The sequence below is a fragment of the Mesoplodon densirostris genome, chromosome 5, assembly GCF_025265405.1.
Source record: "Mesoplodon densirostris isolate mMesDen1 chromosome 5, mMesDen1 primary haplotype, whole genome shotgun sequence".
Lineage (NCBI taxonomy): Eukaryota > Metazoa > Chordata > Mammalia > Artiodactyla > Ziphiidae > Mesoplodon > Mesoplodon densirostris.
Genome location: NC_082665.1, coordinates 108,382,839 through 108,409,040, shown reverse-complemented (window position 1 = coordinate 108,409,040; position 26,202 = coordinate 108,382,839). Strand labels below are relative to the sequence as shown.

At 46.6% G+C, this 26,202-nt stretch overlaps 1 protein-coding gene across 4 annotated transcripts in view; it reads left to right on the top strand.

Annotated features, from left to right (window-relative positions):
* DGKG (diacylglycerol kinase gamma) overlaps positions 1–26,202 on the top strand; it is a 149,228-nt gene that overhangs the window by 117,354 nt on the left and 5,672 nt on the right. For all 4 annotated transcript variants that reach the window (XM_060100106.1, XM_060100105.1, XM_060100104.1 and 1 more), the window contains 2 exons: positions 3,711–3,888; positions 24,857–24,977. In XM_060100106.1, coding sequence (XP_059956089.1) covers positions 3,711–3,888; positions 24,857–24,977 — 299 coding nt within the window. The remainder of the gene's footprint in view (positions 1–3,710; positions 3,889–24,856; positions 24,978–26,202) is intronic.

Genomic DNA, 26,202 nt, shown 5'->3' with positions numbered 1-26,202 from the left:
CCTGGTGGAGCAGTGGTTGAGGGTCTGCCTGCCGATGCAGGGGACACGGGTTCGTGCCCCAGTCCGGGAAGATCCCACACGCCGCGGAGCGGCTAGGCCCATGAGCCATGGCCACTGAGCCTGCGCGTCCGGAGCCTGTTCTCCTCAATGGGAGAGGCCACAACAGTGAGAGGCCCGCGTACCGCAAAAAAAAAAAAAAAAAAAAAAAAAAAAAGAATACGTGTATAAAAGACAAAAGGATGGAAGATATTCCAAAATAACTTCCTAACAGTTCATTAATTCTATCAAGAAGAAAGCAGCAAAGAGCTTAAAAAAAAAAAAGAATCACCATGACAGCAAAAAGGAACTCTGGGTTGAGCCCATGCTTTTGGAGGGTTGTACACATACTCACAGACAGGGTGTGAGCATGTAACCCGGTGTAAACGCACAAGGCAACTCAGACCTGTGAGCCTAGCTTTGGACAAGCTGAAGGCCAAGCAGAATGTTAGACAATGTTTGAAGCAAAAAAGAACATGGAAAACATACCTCTTTAGGACTTTGACATTCTGAAAGAGGTTTTTTTTATCTTTTCTGGAGAGAGAGTAGCCTTAACCAAAAATGGAATAACAGATGATAAAGGTGGGTATCAGAGCCCAAAGCTGTAGAGAACTAACTGGCCTTGGAAAACATACACACTTGAATCCAAGTTGCTGGACAAACCTATAGATGGCATTCGGGGACCACTTTGACAAATCCAGAAAACACAGTAGGTTCCATCCAATGAGAGGCAAACAGACAAATGTCCCAGTTTTTAAAAAATAAGTAAAGGATACATTCTGGAAACCACAGACTGATATACTTCATCCCAACCCCTGGCAAAATTCTGGAATAAAGTATTAACCAAGTACTTGCCCTTTACAGATATTAGTGGCTTAATATGAGTTCTCTTATTCCTTTTCTGATAGAGGTTGTAGGGTGGTTATTTAGGAAATGCTATTTGATCTCAGCACAATGTCTTATGTTTTAGTGGAAAGAGCACAGAATTGAGGTCTGAACACCTGGATACTAGTCTAACTCCACCATTAGTAAGTTGGGTGACCACAGGCAAGATCCTTAACCTCACTGGGCCTCACTGATGAAAGAATGTTCTCTTGGGTCCCTCTCATCTCTGAGTTCCATGATTCCACACTGTAATGAAAAGTGGGCTGGGTGACAGTCCTGTTCAGAGGATGCAGCCCTGATAAGGCAGCCACACCCCGAGGGCCATTTAATGCACAATATCTGGTGTGTTAAACTGACCAAGGAGAGGGCTTCTTCCCTGTTTTGCCCTTTATATATGTGTATTAATGGACTTAATCTCCAAATAATAGGAGAGCTATTGCATAGGGTCACAGAATGAAGATTTAATATAAACTAGATGGACTGGTGGGGGCTTGGGCTGAAAGTCAGATGAAATTAAATAAGTGCAAAACCCTCTGTCTAAGTTATTTTAAAATACCTACACAAGTTCAGGATGGGGAAGACTGGGCTGAGAAGTAGATGATGGGATGAGGGCCTGAGTGCCTGAGATGACCACCCACTCAAGCTGAAGTGATTCAGTCATCATGTAGCTGCTCATAAAAGAGCTAGTGCAAACTTGATCATATTTAACACTAAGGATAATGATCACTGGGGACATGTTGAGCCTCTACATGGGCTCCCCTCATTATCTCATTTCTGGGGCGTGATAATATTAGGGGATCCCAGCCCCAGGAAGTGCTGGTGCCGTTGCCGCCTGTGCCATCAGATTCTGCCATTGGTGTTCTTTTCAGTGCCAGGACCTTATGGAGTAGGACAGTAACAAACTGTAGTGTGTACAGAACGGGGAAAGTCCCACAGGAGGAGCCAGAGAGTTGACAGTGCTCAACCCAGAGACACAACTAAATGGTGGTGTAAGAGGGAAGAGAGAGAAAGGAGTGGGTAAGACTGAGGCCTCGACAGCCTGCCGTCAATCTGTGTACTTCCATTTGTAAGTTGTGTGACTTTGGGCAAGTTACTTAACTACCTCTGTGCCTCAGTTTCCCCAAAAGTACAGTGAGGGTAATCCTAGTAACTAACTTATGAGATTATTATGAAGGTAATAAATGAGATGTGTATAAAAGCCTACCTGGCAAATGGCAATATTTAATGCATATGCATGCTGCTGCTGATGATGATGTATGCACATCATCGTGTACCCAGTGGGCACTTCCATGGAGGAGAAGGAGGTTCATTCTGTCTGACTTCAGAAGGGAGAATAAGACCAATGGGTGGAAGCAGGAGAAAGAGAATCAAGTTCAACATTAAAAGACCTCTCAAATAATCAGAACTTCCTAATAAAGAAAGGAATTCCCAGTCACCAAAGAAGCTCACTCTCTACCATTTTGTAGCTGGGGAGACAAGTCATGGGGATGATAAGATACGATAAATTGAGAGCTGCAAAGAAATCAGGAAGTATGCCAAAATGAATGGCAACAAGCCCTACCTTTCTATTACTCATCTGTTAAGAAATCTCTGGAAGTTTGGATTTGTTGGTAACCTCAAAGATAGTGGATTTTGGGCTTCCCTGGTGGCGCAATGGTTGAGAGTCCGCCTGCCAATGCAGGGGACGCGGGTTCGTGCCCCGGTCCGGGAGGATCCCACGTGCCGCGGAGCGGCTGGGCCTGTGGGCCATGGCCGCTGAGCCTGCGCGTCTGGAGCCTGTGCTCCGCAGCGGGGGAGGCCGCGACAGTGAGAGGCCCGCGTACCACAAAAAAAAAAAAAAAAAAAAAAGATAGTGGATTTTTGTTGCATGCTTTTGATTTTTTTTCCTGCCTCACAATAAGCAAGATGAAGAGCTTGGGCTTTGTAGTCAGATTCCCCAACTTTGGACCCCTGCTCTGTTATTTATCAACTGTGCAATCTTGGATAACTTAGCTTACCTCTCTGGGTAATGTTTTCTTCTGCAAATGAAGTAAACTACCTCCAATCCTGAGGAACAAGGATCAGAGCTAATATATTTTTTGCTGCATTGGTAAGCATTATGCCAAAGTAGGCTGACTTTATAGATATGTGAGACAGGCAGATTGGAGCCTACTGGCCTTTTGTACCTGGCGGTGATGCGGGTGGTAGAGACTGGATAAAGAAACTCTGCTACATCAGCAAGCACATATGCCAAAATTGCACTTACGATAGAGATACAGGAGACAGGAAAATTCTGAAAGCCATCCAAATCTTAAAGTCTTATACTTCTCACAAGAGGGGTAAAATAAGAAGGGGTAAAATGAAACTTTTCTGTCATTTGTTGAGAATATGCTGTGTTAGGTTCTGGACTCAGTGCTCCACCAGATCTTCACAATGGTTAGGGAGGGGCAGGATTGATGATAATGAGGTTGGACTGGAGAACAGTTTGCAGTTGTCTTCTGAACCATCCCTAAAGCCCTTCTAGATCTATAGACGGTTCCTGGAGCTTTGTGCTGTCTCCCCAGAGCTGACCAGGACTGGACCTCCCTCATCCCACTGCAGTGGCCAAAGCATTAGGCCTGAGCAACGTTGCCCAAGATTCAGCTTCTGACAGAGGCTGGCTGGTGGCTGACGGCCGTGCACATTCTCCATGAGAGCCCGCACCACACATGCACTCACACACACACACACATACATACATACATACAGGCCACCTTGGGTTGGGATATACTGAGGACACTAACGGATGAAATTCTCTCTCTGCCCCTCAGTGTGACGGAGTAGGGGTGGACCTGAGCGGCATCTTCCTTGAAGGCATTGCTATTCTCAACATTCCCAGCATGTACGGTGGCACCAATCTCTGGGGAGAAACCAAGAAGAACCGGGCTGTGATCCGGGAAAGCAGGAAGGTCGTCACTGACCCCAAGGAACTGAAATTCTGCATTCAAGGTAAGCCAAGCATGAGGAAAATTGCTCTAGGTCAGTGGGAGGGATGTTCAGGCAGGTCTGGCAGCAAACTGTATTAGGGTCTACAGCAGGCTCTAGAAGCTTCTACAGCCTTACAAGGACTCGGAGATACACTGACTCATCATCCCTGATGCTGCAATGTTTAATAATCTAATTGAGAAGCGAAAAGTTACAATAAGGGAGCCCTAAATGACAGTCAGCAGTCAAACTGTGGGACTCCATGAGGTTAGGAGTCAAAGGCTGTTTGTGTCAAGGTTACCAGTGTCCTTCAGTAACTAAATCCAATAGTCAGTTCTCAATCTTGATCTTGCTTCATCTGTCAGCAGCATCTGACCCAACTGATCACTCCTTCTTCCTGGAAACACTGTCCACTCAGCTTCCAGGACTCCACACCTTCCTGGTTTCCCACTGGTCACTCCTTCTTCGTCTCTTTTGCTGAGTCCTCATCTTCTCTCTAACCTCTTTATGCGGGAGGGTCCCCAGCCCTCTTCTCTTTTCTGTCTGTACTCACTTCTTTGATGATCTCATCGAGTAGTGAGACTTTATTTAAATACCACGTGAGTGCCAGTGACTCAGCAAGTCCAAAACTGATCTCTGACGTCCCTCCCCCAAACCTTCTCCACCCACAGCCTTCTCCATCTCAGTTGATGATAACTCGAACCTGCCCGCTGCTTAAGCCAAAACACTTGGCACCATCCTCGATTCCCTTTTATCTCATATCTCATACCCAACCCATCCAAAAATCTGTTAGCTCTACTCTTTAAAAATATCTAAGATTCCTACCACCTTGGTCTGAGCCACCATCCCTTGTCCCCTGGATTACGCAAACCCTCCCAGCTGGATTCCCTGCTTCTTGCCCCACCCTCTACCGTCTCTTCTCACCACCGCATCAGAATGCCCCTGGGAAAATAGGTCTCTCCATGCCGCTCTCCTGCTCAGAATCCTGCAGTGGCTTGGATTGAAAGCTGAAGCTCTTCATGTGGCCTAGAGGGTCCTGGGTGGTTTGGCCTCTCCTCACCTCCAGACTTCATCTTCTTTTACGGCCCCCTCACTCCCTCTGCCTCTGCCACCCTGCCATGAGCCGACTCTTCTTCCTGCCTGGAACAACTGGGTAGTGTGCCTTAGGGGCCATCAACTACCCAGCAGGATACAGGACACAGCTTTCTGAGAGTGCCCTTAAAACTGCCTTCAGCCCCACCCCTTACCAGCCACTGCCACCAGCAAACCAGACGGGCCTCAATCCAAGTTCCTGGCAGCTCAGCCTCTTCTGTGGATCGGATGAGCAGGCCCCGCTGATCCTCAGGGATCCTCAGTGGCCTGGTGAGCCAGAGTAGGGGTGTGGGGAGAAGCCGTATGTGAGGGCTTTGGCAAAGACCCCACCTGAGGAGACAGGAGAATGGATTCAAATCCAAGTGCTGGCACTAACCTACTGTTGGGGACATCGGTTTTCTTTGCCATAAAACCAGCATCGGGTATAAAAGTTTTGATGACTAAATGGATGGGATTGACCAGACCATTGATTTTTAAACCAGACCTGCCTATCGAAAATGAAGTCCTGGGCCCCAGCCCAGATCTCCATAATCAATCTCTGGGTTGGTTCCTGGGAACCTAAATTTGTAATGAGCTGCCCAGACGATCTGATGGGCTTCCGGGTTTGAGAACCACTGACATAGACAAGTGTCCAGGAATCTGGATCTGGGTTCTTTGATGTCCCAGGTGGTTAGTCCTAAGGCTGGATGTGATACCACCAGTAGAAGGAGACAAAACTTGGCCAACCATTGAGGGAATGGTTACTGGCTTATTTCAGACTTACCTATTAAACAATCAGATTGTCATATTCTGAAGCAAGGTCATCAAGAGGGGTCATCTCCACACGTGTGTCCTTTAAGAGAAGACTTGGGATTTTTTTTTTCTCTGCTTCCCTCTTAAGTCCCCTTTATTTCAGAGTAAACTTTTCAATTTGTATAAATTATTAAACTGAATAATGTGTTCCTCCTTCCTCCCTTGGCAGGGGAAGTTGTGGGCACTAGCACAGGGTGGGGGAAGCATTGGAAGTTGTAGAAAGTTTCTGCAAACTTTCCCACCCCAGCCGCCACTCTGGCATCCAGGCAGAGCAGAATCAGGGCAGAATCCCCCTCCCCTCAGGCAGGGGCTGGGGGACGCTCTTGCTGAGGATGTTTTCTGGTTGGGGCTCAAGGACGATCGTCATCTTCCCTTGTATGTCTTACCGTGTATCTTCCCCTTCTTCAAGCAAGAGTAATGTGTCTGCTGATCGCTCATGACCATCATGTACAGGAACTCTCTTCCCCAAATCCCCCTTTCCCACCCCAAAAATATGCTTTCAGAGCTAAAAATGCAGCTACTTCCTGTTCTTTAGATGAGGACAGGAGCTGATCAGAGCAGAGGCTGAGGAGGGAGTCTTGGCTTCTGGGCTTTGCAGAGAATGAACCTACAGTGAAAGCTCTTTCTTAAAGGGCCATGATCTCCTTTAAGATGAGATGTTAATGAGGAAACGCTAAAGAGGCAACCCATTTTAAAAAGTGGAAAAACATTGGCCTGGGAGTCAAGAGTCCTGGGTTCCAGTCCAGACTTTGCCTCTCACTAGTGTATGATGTTGGGCAAGTCCTTTCAACTTCTTGGGTTTCAGTTTTCATTATCTGTAAAATAGGCAAGTCTGACAATCATACAGGTTCCTGTAGAGCATAGGTTGCTTACAGCTCCACAGAATTAAGGCATGGCTAGGTTTTGGTCTAGTGGACTCCTTGAACAGAATTATATGGCAGGTTTCTTCCTTCTTTCGGTGTGTTTTGTCTCAATTTATAGGCCAGTGGCTGAGAAGGTAGGGATCTTTCTCTGCAGGCTCTTTATTTGCTGGGATTCGTTATTCCTTGGCAGTTTCACTGGGGTTGGAGGTGAGGGAGAGGTCAAAAGAGAATAGTGGGAGGGAGGGGGTTTATCATAGGAAGTGTTAAAGGAAATGACAACAGAAAATGTTACTGTCAAATCTTATCACAGGTCAGTCTTTCTCCTTGGAAAAGCAAGGCAAGAAAGAAGGTCAATCAAGATTAGCATGGAATGAGTTCTATAAAACCATTGGCTGATTAGAAAGCAAGAAGTGGTCCTGGGAAAAGCACCAAGCTTGCAGTTGAATGACCTGGGTTTAAATTTAGGCTTTACACTTTCTAGTCTTATAAACCTTGGAAAGTTACCCAACCTCTCTGAGTCTCAGCTTCCTCACCTGTAAAATTGGCATAATAATACCTAGCTTGTCATGATGATGGATGTCAGAGTGCCTGGAACATAGTATAAGCTCAAACTTTAAAATAAATTTTCTCCTCACCTTTAACACTATGTTACATTGGGGCATACCAGCTGAATTCCTGATTTTGAAGTTCTTAGGTTTAGCATTGCCACCCATCTGCACTATCACTAAGAAAGAACAGAGATCCTGCCAAACTCCAGCCCAGCCTTTGCCCTAGCACATTAAACCTATACCATCAATTGTACCTGCGGCCTCCTTTCCTAGACCTTTCAAATTCCAAGGATGGAGGCTGGATATTATTCATCTTTTCCCCAGTGCCTGACCCAGTGTAGTTAGTCCAAAAAAGGTTATTGGATAAATGAGAGGTACCTGGGCAATGGCTCTTTTTAGTTTTTATAATACCAGTAAGAATAGGGACAGCTATTTATATTTCATTTTGGCTTTTAGATAGTTTTGCATATATTAACTTAACCTAACCCTAACCAGAAACCCATGAGCAAGGTTATACCCACTCCCCTCCATGTCCCTATTTCATAGTTGGGAAAAACAGAGGCCCAGAGAAGCAGTAGGACTTATACAATTTATGTCCAGTGGTCGCATCAGAACCAAGTCCCTGATTCCTAGCCTAGCCCCAAGTGGCTAGTGTCCAACTAGAAAATTTATTTGAGGTCCTACTATATGTTCTGCACAAGCCAGACACTCAGAAAACAGGAAGCATTTATGTTCCAGTCCAAGGAAAGGCTCCATATACACTTGGTTGAAATTCTGCTCCTCCTACAAGACCTACCTCAAGGGCCGTCTCTTTCCTAGAGCCTATGGTGGCACCTCTGGAAGTGAGTCTGGCCTCCGAATTCCTAGAGCATTTAATTTGAGCTTCTGTCTTGACAGTACACTGATTAAGGGTTGCCTTGTCTCCTAGGCACATGTATCCTCATCATATTTTTCTCCTGCCAGTACCTGGAAAATGGGGAGCATGTGTTCTTCATCTCTGTGTCCCCTTCAAAGCCTAACATCCTACCTGGCTCAGGTTGTTCTACAGAAATGTTTGTCAGAGGGCGGGGTTGGGGGAAGGAATCTTGCCTTTGGCCTGTGAGCACAGTGGGCAGTAGATTCTGGAGATGGACAGGAGCAGACCCTCAGTGAAAAAATCTTTAAAAAAATAATAGTCTTATAAAGAGTTCGATGCAAATATTTGTGAGACTGAGAATTTAGTTTCATGGAACCATTAGAAACTCATTTGATAAGTAAGATGTGCTGGCTGTCTTCAAATAAGTAATTCAAATATAGCCTGGAGGACTTATAGCTGAGAGTCGGTGTAGAGTAAGGGACTGACCATTGAACTAGAAGCTAGAAGACCCAGACCTCCCCACCACCAGCCATGTGATGTTAGTTGAATCACTGAATTTTTCCAAGCCTCCATTTCAACCCTTGCAAAATGGAAACAATTATAATCTCTCTCCATCAGCATAGTCACCTTGTTTTGAGAGTTAAATGAGATCATCCATGTAGAACACTTAGCAGAATGCCTGGAATGTGGTGAGCGCTTGATCAATAGTAATCAGAAAAATTGTTAAGTGATCACTGGAAGGTGATGCGTATTTAGTATGTGAGAAAAGGGCCAAATTTAGAATTTCACTCTCTTTACTTCTGCTTCAGTAATTTGGTCTGGATTATCTTTAAATTACCTATGGTTCTAACAGCCCACAACTCTAGGGTTACTTGTTGGCTCTGTGCTTAAGCGTGTTTGGCTGTTGCTGCCAATGTGGAGGTTCCGCCTGAGCGGCTGTCCGGCAAAGCCAGGTGAGGGTAAGGGTGCGGAGCCTTGAAGCACCAAGGGCATGCATGGCACAAGCTAGATCAGTCCCCCCACCCCAGGCTAGGGAGCGAAGCCCTGGAAGCTCTGCCATTGTTTCTCTCCGGCCCCACCCTGGATGTGAATGCGGAGATTTCCTACACATGTTCTCAGACTCCTTTCTCTGAGGCTTGAGTGTGCCCCCATCCAGCCTTCAGCCTTGAGCCAGCAGAAGCCTTGAGGCTTTGTCACCCAGAGCTGGCTACCTTACCCTCAGTGAGGTTTCTCAGTCAACCCCGTGTGAACTGAAACCAGGGTGTCCTAGACAAGATTCTAAACAGAGAGGGCAAAATCTCCCCAGACTTTCACTAGGTAATAATTTTTGCAATTCCTGGTAAACAAAAACAGGGAGACCTTTGGTAGGATATACATTTTGAGTCAGTTTCTCAGCAGTAGTGACAGGCTTTCTGTCATTTATTCAACACACACCTTCGAAACACCGACCAAATGCCAGGCACCAGGGCACATTGATGAGCAAAACCAGATCTAGTGCCTGCAGCCATTAGAGAGTGCGGGAACCAGGCCTCAGTAAAACAATCCCACAGATAGGCATGTAATTAGGATCTGTGCTAAGTGCTAAGAGGGAGAGTCGCATGGCTACTCAGCACCCCAGCAAGGCCAGCCAGCCACTGCATGGCTCACAGATATGCTCGCTAGCCTGGAACTCAAACCAACTAGCAGGCACTCACACAGGCGCCCTCCTGGCAAAAGCATACAGTCATCAAATCTGCCACCCACATGCCAGGGTCTTACTTGGGAAGAGGAAAACCCTCCCACTTCAAAGTCAGTTGACACCACTACTTTGCGGGCACAGGTGGTTCAATCTGCCTGTGCACTGTGCCCATGTGGATCTTCACTAATTGCATGGGTCGTACCCTGAATCCCAAAGCCAGATAAAGGGATGCCATCCAGCCGTCATAGATCCACCCTCCCGGGTGGTGAGCCAGAACTCAGATGAGACCATAGGATAACCATGAATACATGAGTTCATTGCTTCTCCGGGCTCTCTCCTCACTTGTAGGAAACCATAACAGAAAGTGGCCAGTTGGGATCAGGAGCTGTCCAGGGTTGTATTTTCCCATTTGGTGGAGATCTGACCAGAAAGACAGTCATAGTGAGCAATCGCCAGCCACTTACGGCTCATTCGGGTTGAAAAATAGAAATGTTCCTAAAAAGTGTGCATTTCACAGAGGTCTCTCTGGCCAAGGTCTCACCTAGGGGCTGAGATGGAGCAAGGCTAGCGACCCCTAAAGAGCCTGGGGGGCACTTGGGGGGTGTGCACTGGGATGCCCCTCAGCGCTGGGAAGTAACCATGGCAACACACCAGCCATTCCTCTGCAACAGTGGCAGGCCTACAGAGAGACTCTGCTCTGCTTTTCACAGGAAATCACAGCTTTGTCACTCAGTCCCTCAAGCACCCACGTTGGAATCAACATCCCCCAAACCCAGATGAGGCATTCTCTTCTCCCTCTTTACACACCCTCCCCCTTCTCCTAAAGCCCATTGCCCATCCCCACGTTCCCTGCCTTGTTGATGGCATCACCTGTTGCCCAAGCTAGAGAGCCGGAGTCATGCATTTCCCGTCACAGCGGCTCATGGAAGTCTCCTGTAATTATTTACTCACATGGTGTCTCTCCCACCCAATGTGAGCTCCTCGGCTCCAGATATCATAGTTCCTTCTACATCCCTGTGCCTGGCACGGTCTCTGAGACCTTGAAAGAGCTTATTAATATTGGTTGACCAAAAGCACCGAGGGTCAGGGGCACCTGGAGCAGTAAGATAGGGAACCGTGTTTGATGGGATGAAATTTGTGTGTGTGATGCTCGTGAGCAATGTTCCAGAGCTGCTGCTGTGCCAGCATCAGCCTGTGCAGGAGGCCTGGAGGTCTGCCTTCCATCCTCACTGGTCCCTTCTCCAAGCCCCTATGTGTTCCCAGCTGCCTCTACATCACGCAGTCTCTCCGTACCTGTCAGTGTTGCCTGCTGGACTCTGCGGGTTAGGCTAGGTGTGTTTTTGCAGCTTCCAAATCAAGGCCACACAACCTGATTCTCAGATCTATGTAGTATTGAAATCCCAGAATCACTGATCTCTTAGAAATTTAGAGATCCTTTTGTCCTCTAGATAAGGAGAGGGAGAACCAGCAAGGTGAGGTGGCTGGTCCTTGGCCAAACCCGGACTGAAATGCAGGTCTTTTAGTTCACACAGGCCAGCCCTCTGTTCACTCTGTTCCTGTAAAGGACCACATAGTAACTCTTAAAATAGTTAGGCTTTGTGGGCCATGCAGTCTCAGCTACAACTGCTTACTTCCAACCCCTCAGTGTGAAAGTGGCCATAGACCACACGCAAGCAAATGGCATGGCTGGGTCCTCGTCCCCCTTTGTTTACACAAACAAGCAGCAGGCTGGGTTTGGCCCTCGAGCTGTGGTTTGCCCATCCCTGCACTAGAACCTCACGTGGTCCACAGCCAGCAGCAAGGGCATCACCTGAGAGTGTCAGAATGTAGGCCAAACCTCCTGAAGCCCAATCTGCCTGTCAGCAAGATCCCCTGGTGATGAATGCTTACTCAAGTTTGAAAAGTACTGCACTGGTGGGCCTGTCTGCTCCCCCTGAGGATGCCAAGAGGATACTTTATAGATTAGAAAAATGAGGCCTAGGGAGATTAATTGACCCATCCAAGGTCACACAAACTGGAGGACCTGGGACTAGAGCCCAAGTCCTAGTATTTCATACGCGGAATTCTTTCTATACACACCAGACCACCCACCCCAGCCTCCCCATTTCTGCCTGTCCCTGACCCAACCCGCATTTACTAGAAGTTCAAGTGAAGCGATCCTTCATTCTTCCCCAGCTGACTTGTGAATCAGGAGGACTCTGCCTCCAGCTGAGTGCCCCCCCCACACCCCGCCAAGATTGGGAGGGGTGGGCGAGGCAGAATAGGGCCTCCGGAGGCTGTTCCACGTCCGCAGAGGGAAACTTGCTCATACAGGTTCAAGCTGGAGTTAAACTCCAACTGAATTCCTGCCTTAGGAGGTTTGTTGCTCAAAATAGAACCAAAGAACCAAGGAAACTTTCATTTTTCACATGCAGAAGAAACTTCTAGACTGGCTATCTGGCAGGCCTAGACATTTTAGATTTTTCCCTCTTCTGCTTGCCCCATCTTGACCCACCACCAACTCCTGTTCCCCTGTAGCAACTTTAATATCTGGCACCTCCTAAGACCCAGCCCACAGCAAAACTCGATACTGGCCACACGCTCTGCACAGCCTGTGCTTCTTGATCTGTTTTTAAGTCGTGCAAGAAGTGCTTCATCTTCTTAATTAATCAATAAATATGTATTGGGCTGTTGTTTACTGAGCACTTATTTATGGGCCAAGCTGTTGCCTATTTAATTATTTAATCTATTTTATGGCTGACGCTAATGGGGTTAAGTGACTGGCCGAAGAATACAGATGATACCCAGTAGAGCTGATTCAAACCTGCCTTCAAGTACCGAGTGCTCCAGGTGCTATAGAGGGTGCAAGCGCCAGTGTGACATGGTTCCAACCCCCAGCAGATCCCAGTCTAATGTAAGAAATATATGTAGAACGATCACGTTACCACTGGCACGATAGGCAAGCGCCACGGAGTGGCAGAAACAGAGTACGGTTAGAGCGTGGGGAGTAAGAAAAGGAGGGGCTTTCCTTAGGGACTCAATCCCCTGCTGCCCAGCACTGTGCCAGGCACCTAGGAGCTGATCAATAAGTATTTGATGTATGACTGACTGAATGAATGAATGAACGAACGAACAAGATAGAATGTGTGTGTGCCAGTACTTGAAGCCGGAAAGGATTGGAAAGGACAGAATTAGAGAAGAGGCACATGGACTAGAGCATTAGCACACAGAAATAGCAAAGGGGAAGACTGGAAACGTAGAGACCCTTGAGTAATGTGCCATGGAGTCTGTATATGATCCTTTGAATAATGGGAAGAGATGAAGGGTTTTAAGCCAAGAGCAATAAGATGAGAGCAGCACGCAGTTTGGATTCAAGGAAAAGGAAAGGAACTGGCAGCAAGGAGGCCAGTTAGGAGGCTGGTGCAGAACACAGGCTTACAGCTCTGAGGCCTTGAATAGCAGTCAGTGGCACAGAGGAAAAATGGACAAAAGCCAACAGGAAGTGGGGGACAGACAAAGGGGACACTGCCGTGTGGATGATGCCTCCCTCCCTGCAAACCACCCAACAGGGCCCCCGCTTCTTCTGCCCACAAGCTCAGCCCTCTCTGTCTGCCTCCGCCCCAAAGCCCTCCCCATTACCAGTGGCTGCTGTTGGCAGGGTGGATGCCTTAAGCAGGGCCCTGTGTCTTTTCCACCTCCAGCCTGCAGCCAGCACCCATCTCTTCCCATTTTCCGGACAATTCGTCCAACACTTGTTAAGCACCTACTTGAATTTAGCACCATATGCTAGAAATATTTTGCATTCATCATCTCGTTTCAGTCCCCTACAGCACCCCTGAGAGACACTTTATAATTAGAAAAATGAAGCCCAGGGAGGTTAATTGACCTGTCCAAGGCCACACTAATTGGTGGATCTGGGACTAGAGCCAAGTCCAAGTATACCAAACCTGGCATTCTTTCCATTCACACCACAGTACCCTCCCCCACCTCCCCATTTCTGGTTGATCTTGACTCAACAACCAGAAAGTCACAACTATCCTTTAGCTTTGCCTTTCTGGGTGAGCTGTGATTCATTTCGTGGGTGTAGCTCTCTGTAATGTACCTTAATGTGTGTTATGCCTGAGACTCAGTCTTGAGTTGAACTGGAAGATCTCACCACTAATTGATTGATTCTATTACATACACTGTATGTGGAATTGAAGCTTCTTGAGCTCAGTGGGCAAAGTAATGCCAGATAATAAACCAACAAGTATTTCACCTTCAGGCCAAGAGAGTCGGCATTCCATTTAACAAGAAGTCTCCCCTGCGAGGAGCTGAGGATAGGCTCACCCCACTCCACGCCCCCTTCCCTGCACTGAGGCCCCACCATGCCAAGATATTTGGTCTCTGCTTTGAGTCCTTTATTCAGAGCTTATTTGGGGGGTCAGATAGGCCTTGGTTTGAATTCCAGCTTTACCATATGCCAGCTTTGTGACATTAGGCAATTTCCTCAACCTCTCTGAGCCTCAAGATTTTTTTTTTTTATGTTGGGATAATAGTGTCTATCCCACAGAGTTGCCACAAAGATTAAAAACAATAAAGCTGACAAAGCTCTCGGCCTGGCCTGGAGTCTGTGTCCAGTAATAGTCCTTCTCTTCATGTCCTCATTGGGACCACCAGGTCAACATTCCTGTAGCTCCACTGCCTCCCAGGCCTTATGGGATATTCTCACTCTTGGTCTTTCTTAGAGGCATGATGATGATGTCAGACCCTCCCTTCAGAGCCATTTCAGGAGACCATTTCTTCCGGGGAAATTCCCCACCGCACAACACCAGCACGCTGCCCCTCCCCTTCTGAAGCACCTGGCCCTTAGGCATGGAGGGGATTAGGAGCCCCCTCCTCCAATGTACCGAGCCTTCATCAGAGCCCTGCCAAACCCGGGAAGAGAAAGCCACACAGAATAGAGGCCACACAGAATAGAGGCCCCACCGCACAAGCAGGCTTTCAGGAACCAGCCACAATGGCCATTGTGAGCACAAACTCACCCTTCCTCTTGCCTCAGTGTAGGGCTGCACAGAACGTTCTATCTTCTAAATAGTGTGAGAAGCGGCAAGGCCTGCTGCCAACCTACTCTTGACCCAGCTGGCCAGGAAACCCAGCCTCCACCTTGGTTGGAAGAGCTCAAACCAAACTCAAGGATAGAATGCCCTCACCCCGATCAAGGAAACATAGGCCCAGCGGAGGAAAGTGACTGGCCCAAGGTCATACAACTAGACAGCTAGAGCAGAGGCAGAAACCCTGGCCCCTGCCCACTGGGCCAACACATTTCCTCTCCCTTCCACCCTGCAGCCCCTCTCCTCCTCAGAAAGCAGTGGCTCTGGGCTGCTTTTCCTTCCCGTTTCCATCTGGATCATCCAGAGTCCAAGACCACTCAGTACCCTCTGGCCACTTTTATACCCTGATGGGGCTTTACAGACCCCTGGGAGTGGAAGATACCTGCAAACCAGTGTGACGAGGACACAAAGGAAATGCCCGTCAGAAGCGGTGCCCAGCTGGACCCAGGGGTGTCAAAGCCATGGCTGTAAGGTCTCCAGATCCTCCTCTGCATCCTCATTGCTCAGCCCAGGAACAAGGGAAAGCCACCAGGCCCATTGTGGGATTGTATCTCTCTCTCTCTCTCTCTCTCTCTCTCTCTCTCTCTCTCTCTCACACACACACACACACACACACACACACAGGAACACAAAGGCAGGGAAAGGAAAGGAACTAAAGAACTCATTTCCAAGTAAAAGCTCCCTGTTTTAAAGGAAAAAAGTTGAAATAGGGATGCTTCTCTTGCCAGGAGGGACAGTCACCCTAAAATCTCAAGGTCATGGAATCTCTGCTCCTCTTTTCCTCAGTGCCCTTCTCCTCTTTCTTTTCCTCCCCTCCCCCCGCCCCCATCTTCTCCTCTCCCTCCTCTCCCTCCTCCTGGACTACCTTCTCTGGATTACATTGATTACCATCTGCAGAAGGCCACGCACTTACTATGTAGCAAAGACAATTTCCTGAGGACCACCCTTTCTAAAGAAACATAAAATCACAATGACAGCCACTGTTTCTTGAGGGCCTTCTGTGTGCTCTCTGTGCAGGCTCAGGATGGCATCACTTCTAAACCTCATCAGCAACCCTGCTAGTGAGGTTACTAGACCTACGTTTTCCTGATAAAAGACAGACTCGGAGAGGCTAAGCGACTTCTCCCACAGTAATAGAAGTAGTGAGCGCCAAACAGTAGGCACTCCGACCTGAGTCTGTCCAAAGCCCGTGCTCTGTGCTTCACAGCTTGCCTCACAGTAGCACGTTCTTTACGCTGGGTTTACAGAACGCCAGGAAGTGAGCCCCCTGCCTGCTCCGTTTACTGGCAAGGAGCCCTCTGACTTTATGCTGTGTCTGAGTTAGGATCTCTAGGGAAAGCACTGGTCATAGATTACCCTTCAGATAAGCTATGATTGGGATACCTGAGGTCCTGGTGCTTTGAAAGGCCAGGTGGGAACATGGCAAGTAAGTTACAGCCTTCCTTCCTTACTCACCTTTTTGTGCCCAAGGAAGCCCCAAAGCCCCCTCCATCTCCGTCTCCCCACCTCCAGCCTGTTTTCAGGCCGCCATGCTTCTAAGCTGGCTTTGAAGCTCTCTAGCTGGGAGCAGCCTTTCATCTGCCCAGACCAGACCCAGTGGGAAGCTTAGGTGGGCTGATCAGTGCCCGGCTTTGTTGGGCTCTGGGTTCCTGAGCCGCCAAGGGCACGTGGCCTATCTCCATGGAAATCTGGAGGCAAGAGAGTAGCCCAAGGTGACGCCTACCACTGACTTGGCAGGCCGAGTCTGCCAGCTACCACTCACCCGTCCAGAACGTGGGGGACGAACCTGTCCCGCTGCAGGGCAGAGCGGGGTTGCATACTTGCTCTCTGAGGCGAGTAAGAAGGTCCCACAGCCCCTCCCCGTGCATGCCAGCTTCTCAGTAACCCAGTGATAAGGGACGTTCCTAACTGCTGTTTACTGAGCACCTTCACATTCTTTATTTCTTTTGTCCTCAAAATAACCCATGATGTAGGTTTTCTTATTGTCCCTCTTATGGGCAGGGATGTTGGCGGGGGGGGGGGTATTTTGTTCATATGTTGAAGCCCTCGTCCCCAGTACCCCGGAATGTGGTTGTAATTGGAGACAGACTGTAAAGAGGTGATTACGTTTCAATGAGGCAGTTAGGGTGGGCCCTACTCCCATCTGACCGGTGTCCTTACAGGAACAGGACATTTGGGCACAGAGAGAGGCACCGGAGATGCGCGTGCACAGAGGAAGGGCTGTGTGAAGGGGCAGCCAGGGGTGGCCATCTGCAAACCCAGGAGAAGGGCTTCAGAAGAAGCCAACCCTGCAAGGTGCAATATGTACCTTGACCTTGGCCTTCCAGCCTCCAGAACTGTGAAGGAATAGATTTGTGTTTGTTAAGCCACCCAGCCTGTGGGATTTGTTATGGCAACCCTAGCGAACTAACAGACTCAGAGAAAACAAATGCCCTGCCCTGTATGGACACAGCCCTTGAGCTGTTAGCCCCAAACTCAAGAACTTGTGCAGAGTTTCTGAGCTTTTTCCTTTATCCCTGTGATGCCATATTTGTCTGTCAGAGGCCATGTATGAAATAGTGACAAATTTTTGCATTGCAAATTAATCAGACACACACCGCTGTCAGTCAAAGCTTCAGAGCAGCATTAGCTGACTGGTGTTACCTGCTGAACTGAGAGGATTCTAGCCCAAAGTAGTAAGCAGACACCTAACACCTCAGTCCACCTGTGCTGCTGTAACCCAGGTAAAGGGGCAGAGCCTACAGGTTTTATTGTCACGCAGCTGCTCTAGGGTATGGGGCGGCCTTCCTCACCGCTGCGATGGGATGGCTCAGAAGCTTTCTGGTGCCATCACATAGTCAGGGTTTCAGCACCTCCACTGAGGGTTGCTTGATTCTGGGGGTAGCCCATTGCAACCCTCAGACCTGAACCCTGGAGTGCTGATAGAAGGGAAAGCAGGGTGGGAGTGAGACTGAGGGTAGCAAAGCACCGAGCTAGGCTAAGGATCTCCCACGCTTCTCCAGGGCACCGCAAGCGAGGAGCCCAAATCATGACACCCACATCATATCCCTTGCATCTTAAAGGATTGAATGTTCATTAATGTGAACCAGCAGCCAAGATGAGTATGAACATAAAAATTATACATTAAAGAAGAGAGGTGAAAACCAGACTGGGTCATCATTATCTGTTATATGCAGATTAAATGAGTTAATTTATGGAAAACCTGTTACCCAGTTTAATCTAGGCAAGTTGTTATCATTATTATTATTCATTATATTTTTCCTCTTTCAGGCTAAACCTGTCAAGGTCTTTGGCACTAAAGCATGTATCATTCAATTTACTCGACAAACATTTATTGGGAGCCTTCTATATGCCAAGGGCTGGGCTACTTGCTAAGGATTCAAAGATAAACAAAACAAGAACACATCCCTGCCTTCAACTCTCAGTGGGGTTGGGAGAGTGATGCGTCCAGAAACAGTTGTCATTGGGTGAGATCCACTGAGCAGAGGAGAAGGAAAAAGCACACTGCCTGGAGTGTCCCGGGAGGGTAAACAGGAGTTCTCCAGGCAGAGGGATACCTGTGCTGGGAACAGGGCCAGATAGCGAATGACCTTGGATGCCTCACTAAGAACTGAGATGTTGTCCTTGGGCTTCCAGAGGGTTTAAACAGGGAAGATGTGCCCCTTAAATAGGAGCGCTCTGCCAGCCTTTACCTATTGCCACTGAGCTCCACCCCCTCCTCCAGACTGTGGGAAGGTCTAAAGAAATAAAAGCAGGGCTTCCCTGGTGGCGCAGTGGTTGAGAGTCCGCCTGCCGATGCAGGGGATGCGGGTTCGTGCCCCGGTCCGGGAAGATCCCACATGCCGCGGAGCGGCTGGGCCCGTGAGCCATGGCCGCTGAGCCTGCGCGTCCAGAGCCTGTGCTCCGCAACGGGAGAGGCCACAACGGTGAGAGGCCCACGTACCGCAAAAAAAAAAGAAAAAAGAAATAAAAGCAAAATGGGGCTGAGATCAAAGAAGTGGGAAAAGGAACAGAGTCAGGGAAGAGGTTAAAGGAAGAAAAACAGCTGGAGCAGGATGCCCACTTCATCTAAAGCTCACCTGGATTTACGGCCTTTGTGTGGAGGTGTGAAACCATGAGGAACACTGAAGATTGTTAAAGATGTTTTAACCTGAATATTATGGTCTGGACTCTTGTACACAGCTCTAAGAAGGTAGACAGACAGACAGACTGCTGGGAGTTGCCAGGGTGAATGTGGCAGAAAAGGAAAGCAAACCTAATATGTTTTTGGAGCCCACTCTGTGCCAGGCACTTTCACATACACCTCTGCCATTTAATCTCATAACCACACTTTGAGGTCAGTCTTATTATTCCTACGTCTCCTTTTCAAGTGAAGAAGCTCTGGATCAAAGCAGTCAGGAAGTAACTTGTTTATATTCTTCACTCCAACTCCTGCATATGTTTTGGGCAGTTTTATTGCCTAAGGCTCAAGTTCTCCAACTTGATTCTGAGTGTGCCTCAGAATCTTCCAGAGGGCTTGTTAGAACACAGACTGCCAGGCCCAACCCCCTGTGTTTCTGATTCAGTCGATCTGGGTGAGGCCTGAGGATTTCCGTTTCTAACAAGTTTCCAGGTGATGCTGATACCACGCTCTGAGAACCACTGGCCTATGGGGATGATCTACCCAATAACCTAGCCCAGCGGTTCCCAAACTGTCTGCATTTTGTAATCACCTGGGGAATCTTTAAATCAGCTAGGCGAATACTGATGCCTAGCTCCCAGGCCTATGCATTCTTTTTTTTTTTTCTTTAATTGAAGTGTTGTTGATTTACAGTGTTTCAGGCGTACAGCAAAGTGATTCTGTTATACATAATATATACATATATATATTCTTTTTCAGATTCTTTTCCATTATAGGTTATTACAAGATATTGAATACAGTTCCCTGTGCTATACAGTAGGAGGCCCACACATTCTGATTTAGCTGGTATGGGGGCAACCTGGGTATTATTATTTTTACCACCCCCCCACCCCAGGTAATTCTAACATGCAGCAAAGTTGAGGAACTGCTGACCTAGCCGCACTTCTCCTTGACTCTGATCCCTATCACCACCCTCTCCTTCAGCTGCCCCCCACTGGGGCCACCGGTAGAACTTGTCATCCTAGCACCACTCACAGCACATCCTCCCAAACCTTTCTCCCACCGTCTCAGAACACCTGCTCCTGGAACTCATCAAGTCTCTCACTTGGCTTCTCCCTTGTCACCTAGTCCATCTCCTCCTTCCCTGTTCAACCTAGATCCTGTGGTACAGTAATTACTGCAACCATCTCTTGCCCGCAGCAACACATCAACCACCCTGTTCTTTCTTTGACCATATATGTCTACCTGGGAAAGTTTGAGGAGGAATATCTAAATCAAACTGCAGGCATGGAAGTCCAGGGAGGCTTCTTGAAGTTGACGGTGCTTGAGCTGGGTTTTGATGAGCAAGTAAAAGTGGAAGAGGGCATTTCAAGCAGGGGTATGGCATGGGTAGAGGCATAAAAGAGAGAAACAGTAGGGTTTATTTGGGAGCTAAGTGTTGTTGTATATGTCTGGAGCAGGAACTTAGCCCTACGATGTCAGGAAATAACAGTACAGAGGCAGCCTCTTGTCAGATGGGGGTGGGTCTTGGGCATCATCAAGCCAGGGAACTTACATCTTTCCAAGTGTGAACAGCAGTTGATAGGTTTTTTTAAATGACTTTTAAATTATAACAGTGATATACACTTATAGAACATGCAAAACACTTAGAAAAGCATAATGTAGAAAATAATAATCACTTTTAATCTAATTACCCAGAACTCACAACTCTTAAGATTTTAGGGGAATTTGTTCTTTTCTTCCATGCATGTTCTTATATAGTTGAGAACATGCTATGCAAGTAAGTTTATATCCTGCCTTCACACTTAAAGTTATAACATATACATATTTAGTGTTTTTGAAATCTGTAAACATTTAAATAGCAATGTAAAATTCTATAGTTTGATACCATGTAATTTAACTATTCTCATATAGGTAGAAATGGGGGAGGGGGAAGTTTCACTGTAATAAATGACACCACAATATTCATATTTGTATGAACTTAGATTTTTTCAGTGGTTTCTTGTGATCAATATCAAGAAAGAAATGAATCAACAGTGTGAAAGTTTTAGACATTTATTACCAAACTTCTAAAAACTTTTATGCCAGTTTACACTCTGATCATAGGTATGAAAGCGTGCACGTTTCATCTTCCCTTCCCAGTGCTTGGTGTCATGGTTGGTGCCACTGAAGGGTTTTTGCTGTGGAGGTGACATGAGCAGATGTGCATTTATAAAATCCCATACTGGAGGCTGAATCAAGTGTACCAGGTTGGAACTACTATTGCTGTCCTTGCTGTTCCGCCTTTGCTTCCACATTCTCCTGTTCCCATGTTCCCATTCTTCCTCTTTTTTCTTTCTTGGAGGAAGTGTTTGCTGCACACAGAGCACTGCACAAGACTTTGTTACCAGGAGCAGTGCTGAAAGACCTAGCTCTGTGGTTGCAACAAGTTGGTGCCCAGCCCAGAGACCCTCTTTTTATAGTTCTATGAAAAAAAAAATCTCTACATAGTAATTCTCATTAGGGAGAGATACTTTTTATATTTTCCAATGACATTGCCAAGTGAGTTTATTGATAAATTAATTTCCTTGTGCATCCAGTGACTATCCAGTCCTACACACAATCATCCCTGTCCCTGGAATGTCCTTCCTCTTTCTCCTTCTTAACCCATCATATTACCTTGGCATTCATCCTTCAAGACCTTCCTTAGATGTCTGTGACACTTCCTTCCATACCTTGCCCAGTCATAATCAGTTACTCAGGCCTCCTTGTTCCTATAGCTCACTGACAACATTTTCTACACCTAATGCTTTTCCTCCCTCTTGGCCAAGAGTCCTTCAAGAGTTGAACATTTTGCATTCCCACTTCTTAACACAGTGTCTGGCACTTGGTTGTCATCAGTAACTGTTGAATGATTGAGTGAGTGAATTAATGAGTTCCTGTTTTGCTAAGGTACATGGACATTCCATCTTAAACACAAACGAATTGAAGAATGTAGAGACAATATGGAGATGATATGAATTGCCAAACCACACTCTGAGTCATTGGTACCTAAGGTAAAGCAGACACATTGTATATCAGATGTCCTGATCCTGGATTCTAAGTTCTGAACGTTAAATGTTCTGTGTGCCTGCACATCAACTTGTGCTCTGTTCTGTTTCATTTTAACTCCAGATTTAGTTTCTGCATAAGTATCTGTGTGCTAAAGGAAGTACAGGGAATTGAGTGATGCCAGAATTTCCCAAAATATGTTCCAAAGAAAACTATCAGGGATACCTATAAAACTGTTTCTAGGTATCACACAAAAGAAGAGTCTCATGGTCCAATAAGTTTGGGAAACAAAGTTGAATATATTTCTTTACTGTAGAACTTCCTGCTAGGCATTTTAGGAAGTTGAAAGATCAGTTAGGCAATGGTAGAGAAACAACAGCCAGCAAGTCTTCCTTCAGTAGTAAACAGGAGTCATCCTAGCCTCTTCATGCCGGGGAAGATTCAGAGTACAAATTCAAAGGCCGAATGGTGAAACATAGAAGATCCTAGCCCCTCCCCCTGCACTTCTGCACTTATCTCCCGAGTCCCGCATTTGTGTAAACCCCTGCCCCTACCCACCCCCGATACTGATGAGATCAGCCTGCATTATGTCTCTTCTAGAGCCAGGAAGCAAGGTAATGTGTGGGAAGTAATAGCTGCAAGGTAATGTGTGGGAAGTGATAACAACTTTTAGCTGTTAAAGCCATTCAACAGGAAAATTTGTTAAAAGACCAAGACATTGTAAAAGCTGAAACACTTGAGTCTATTAAGTCCCCTGCTTCTTAGAACATTTTGTTACCAGGGAATGTTTCAAGGAGGGAAAACACTGAACTATCACAGCACTGTCAGATACCAAAGCCTGGTACAGAGAGCAACATTTTACAAGACATCTCTCTCTCTGCCAACAGAGAAACTTCTAAAAAGTTCTACCTCTCTTTTCTCCTCCTTTCTCCTACCCCAGTATGACTCCCCCACTCTCCTCACCCCTAAACACACCCTACATGTCTTTCCTCCCTCCCTTTCCCTCCCTCCCTCCCTTTCCCTCCCTCCCTCCTCCCTCCCTTTCCCTCCCTCCCTCCTCCCTCCCTTTCCCCCCTCCCTCCTCCTCATTTTTCTCCTCTTTCTCTCCTCCTCCTCTCTCTCATTCACAACCCATATCGATTTCACAGACACTGTAAAATGACACATTAAGGTAAAACTATCCAATGGTTATTCAACACACTTTAGTAAGAAGGGAACTAATTAAGTGACAAGTGGTTTAGACATTTGTTGTTTACTGGATCTAAGCTCCTTAAGAGAGCCTGGAGCGTTCTCCTAAACAAACTTTGCCCATTCATGGCTTCTTGTTCCAAATCCAAATGAGATGGAGGGTTTAAGGAGACAGTATCTTTTCACAGTTGTGAAAAAAGGAGTACCAGAGAAGGAGAATGGGAGTGTCAATGGGTGTAGAGGGGAAAACCATGGGTGTAGAGAGACTAATGCAGTTTTTGTATCTGCTGGCAGCTGATGTCCATTAGTGATCGTTAGGTTAGACTTCAGCGATGTTTACACATTTGTGGTCAGCCCAATAGTTTAACTGTCTTCATTAGAAGTATAACCGTCAAGAGGGAGGAGATGTGAGAATATATGTTTATGTATAGCTGATTCACTTTGTTATACAGCAGAAACTAACACGCCATTGTAAAGCAATTATACTCCAATAAAGGTGTTAAAAAAAAAAAGAAGTATATCCCTCAAGAGACTGTTTTTTAAACAACAGTCTTCTAAACAAAAAAGTAAAGACACAATGCTTGGTGTCAGTTTATTTATCTCTTGTAAAAATAAAATACAGTGTGTGTGTGTAAAAAAAAAAAAGTAAAGACAAACCCAAATATCTCCATGCCAATCTTAATAAGCACTATCGCACTGTATCAGGAGGCACCTTAGAAGACAGAAGCCATCTGTCAAATAAGCAGAAACATTAACATAGAACAATTTTCTAGTTCGTGAATATTAATAGGATGTTAGTGATTAGCCACAACCTATGAGAGAATTTCCCCTGCCTTAGTAGGCAAAGAAGGAATGGAAGCTTTTAAAGAATCTGCCTTTTTATTTGCTTCTGTTTTAAATAAATAAAAGTTGTGTTGTAAAAATGAGTCTTTGGGCCCACCATCAAACCTTAATCCTGCCGTTGCTTTCCCCCAAAATTGGACAGGCACAATCCAAGCCCCAGGAACTTTGAAAAAAAAGGACCTCTTCTAGGTGCTGAGTCAGAAGCAACTGCCACTGTGGGAAGCCATCGATCCTGTGTGACTCTGAGCCTGAGACTCGTATTTTCTATCCCTCTTTTTGTACTGTGGACCCAGAATAATCTGGTGTAGGTGAAATATTCTTTTCCTTGGCTCAGATTAGGCACCTGGTGTCCTGAAAGAGGTCACTGACTTCCCCAAGGATGTCCAAGGAGGTTGGCTCACCACTGGCTTACCGCAGGCCAAATTTGAAGTTAATTAAGCATCAGTCATCGTCAGTAGGGCCAAGATGTTATTCAGACATTCAGGGAAGAGAAACCTGATCCAACTCTGGATAATGACCTTCATCAGCATTCCTTCCTATCCTAATCCCAAACCAATGTGTCTTTAGCTGCACTGGGGGATTATATTTCAGAAATAGCTGGTTCATCCTTTATGTTACTCTCCATTTGAAGAGGCTTCTGGATATGTCAGCCTATTCATTGGATGCATGTTAACCTTCTGGATCAAAACCTTTTTTTTACTAGAACTGGGTTTCTGTTTATGAAAAGGTACATTTATTGACTTCTGGGGAAATTCCCTATTCAGAATGAGGATGAAAATGCTGTTTGGTAGGAGATGAAGGGATATTGAGAATTCTGGGTTGGCCATCTAGGGACCAGACCTTCTGGCCCAAACCAGACTGGGAAACAGAGAGATGTGTATGCACTGCTTTTGCTTGTCTCACTCTACAGACCTCAGTGACCAGCTTCTTGAAGTGGTGGGGCTAGAGGGAGCCATGGAAATGGGGCAGATCTACACTGGCCTGAAGAGTGCAGGCAGGAGGCTGGCCCAGTGCTCCTCTGTCTCCATCAGGTATGCTTCCTCATCACCCAGCAGCCCCCCAGTCTCCCCACCTCCCTGAATATTCTTACAGATAACAGCTAGGAAGCCATCTTTAGATTTCAGTGCAGAGAGAGTGGTGTGGGGCAGAAGCTTGATAACATTTATAAAGAATGTCTTTGGAGACCACTTCCCCAACCAGGTATGACACAAACATCCAGGACATCAACTAAAGGGTCCCACCACAACCAGTTTGCTGTTCTCTTAGAATGAATTGGTGAGATTCTCTAAATAGGATTGTCATATTATGAGGTCCAGAGAACCAGAGATCCAACTCCTTGCCTTCTTTATCTTTACAAATTGAACTGTTCAATGCATGCCAGAGGGCACACTTTGACAAAAACCAGGCTCTGTGCTCCACGCTGCTCTTTCTTGGATAATGGTCTTAGAAATAATTTTATTAGAGTTAAACCATCAACCTCAGCAAACCTGTCATAACTGACTAAGAAGATGACATTTCTTTAGAGTATGGATCACACAGGTCAGCCACTGCAGGTTCCTGAATAGATGGGGTCTAATGGAGGGGATCTTCTGATTTTGGTTGCTTCTGTTTAATAAATGCAACTCGTCACAGATTTTTGTCCACCTGATTATTTCAGGAGTCCTTATTCCTTTCCATTTCCCATTTAATTTCTATAGATCAAATCTATTCATGTGTCTTGGGGATCTCCTGGAGGGGACCACCACATGCAGGTTTCCCAAAGTTATTTAAACACAGAACCCTTTTATCCCTTAACCTCTTGGGTGAATGTCCTCAGAGCACATTCAGAGAAACGCTGTTCTCGGTGCCACCCTGCATCCTTCAGAAAGGTCCTCAGAGCTGGTTCCCTGATCTATCCCACTAACCCCCTTTCTTCATTCCCTCTCTGTGTCTCCTCTGTCTTTTCAATTATTCCCCAAATCTTTGCTTCTCTTCTTCGTTGGGCTGTTGTTATGCTGGGGCCCCTGTTTTCCAGGTTAACCTCTGTAGCTCTGTAGTTCCTTCTCTGTCCTTTCCCCATGACTCTAACACTGAGTAGGTCCAGTCCGTTAGCACATCTAAGCCATAACATAGGTAGACCAGAGAATTTGGTCTCTGAAGAATTTTTTAAAAACATGTATAAGAGATAGGATATCTTCTGTTTCCAGATAGAAACAGAGGGGGTGAGTCAAAAGCCCTAGCCTCCTGGGCAGTTCCCAGATACTCTCCTCACTCCTC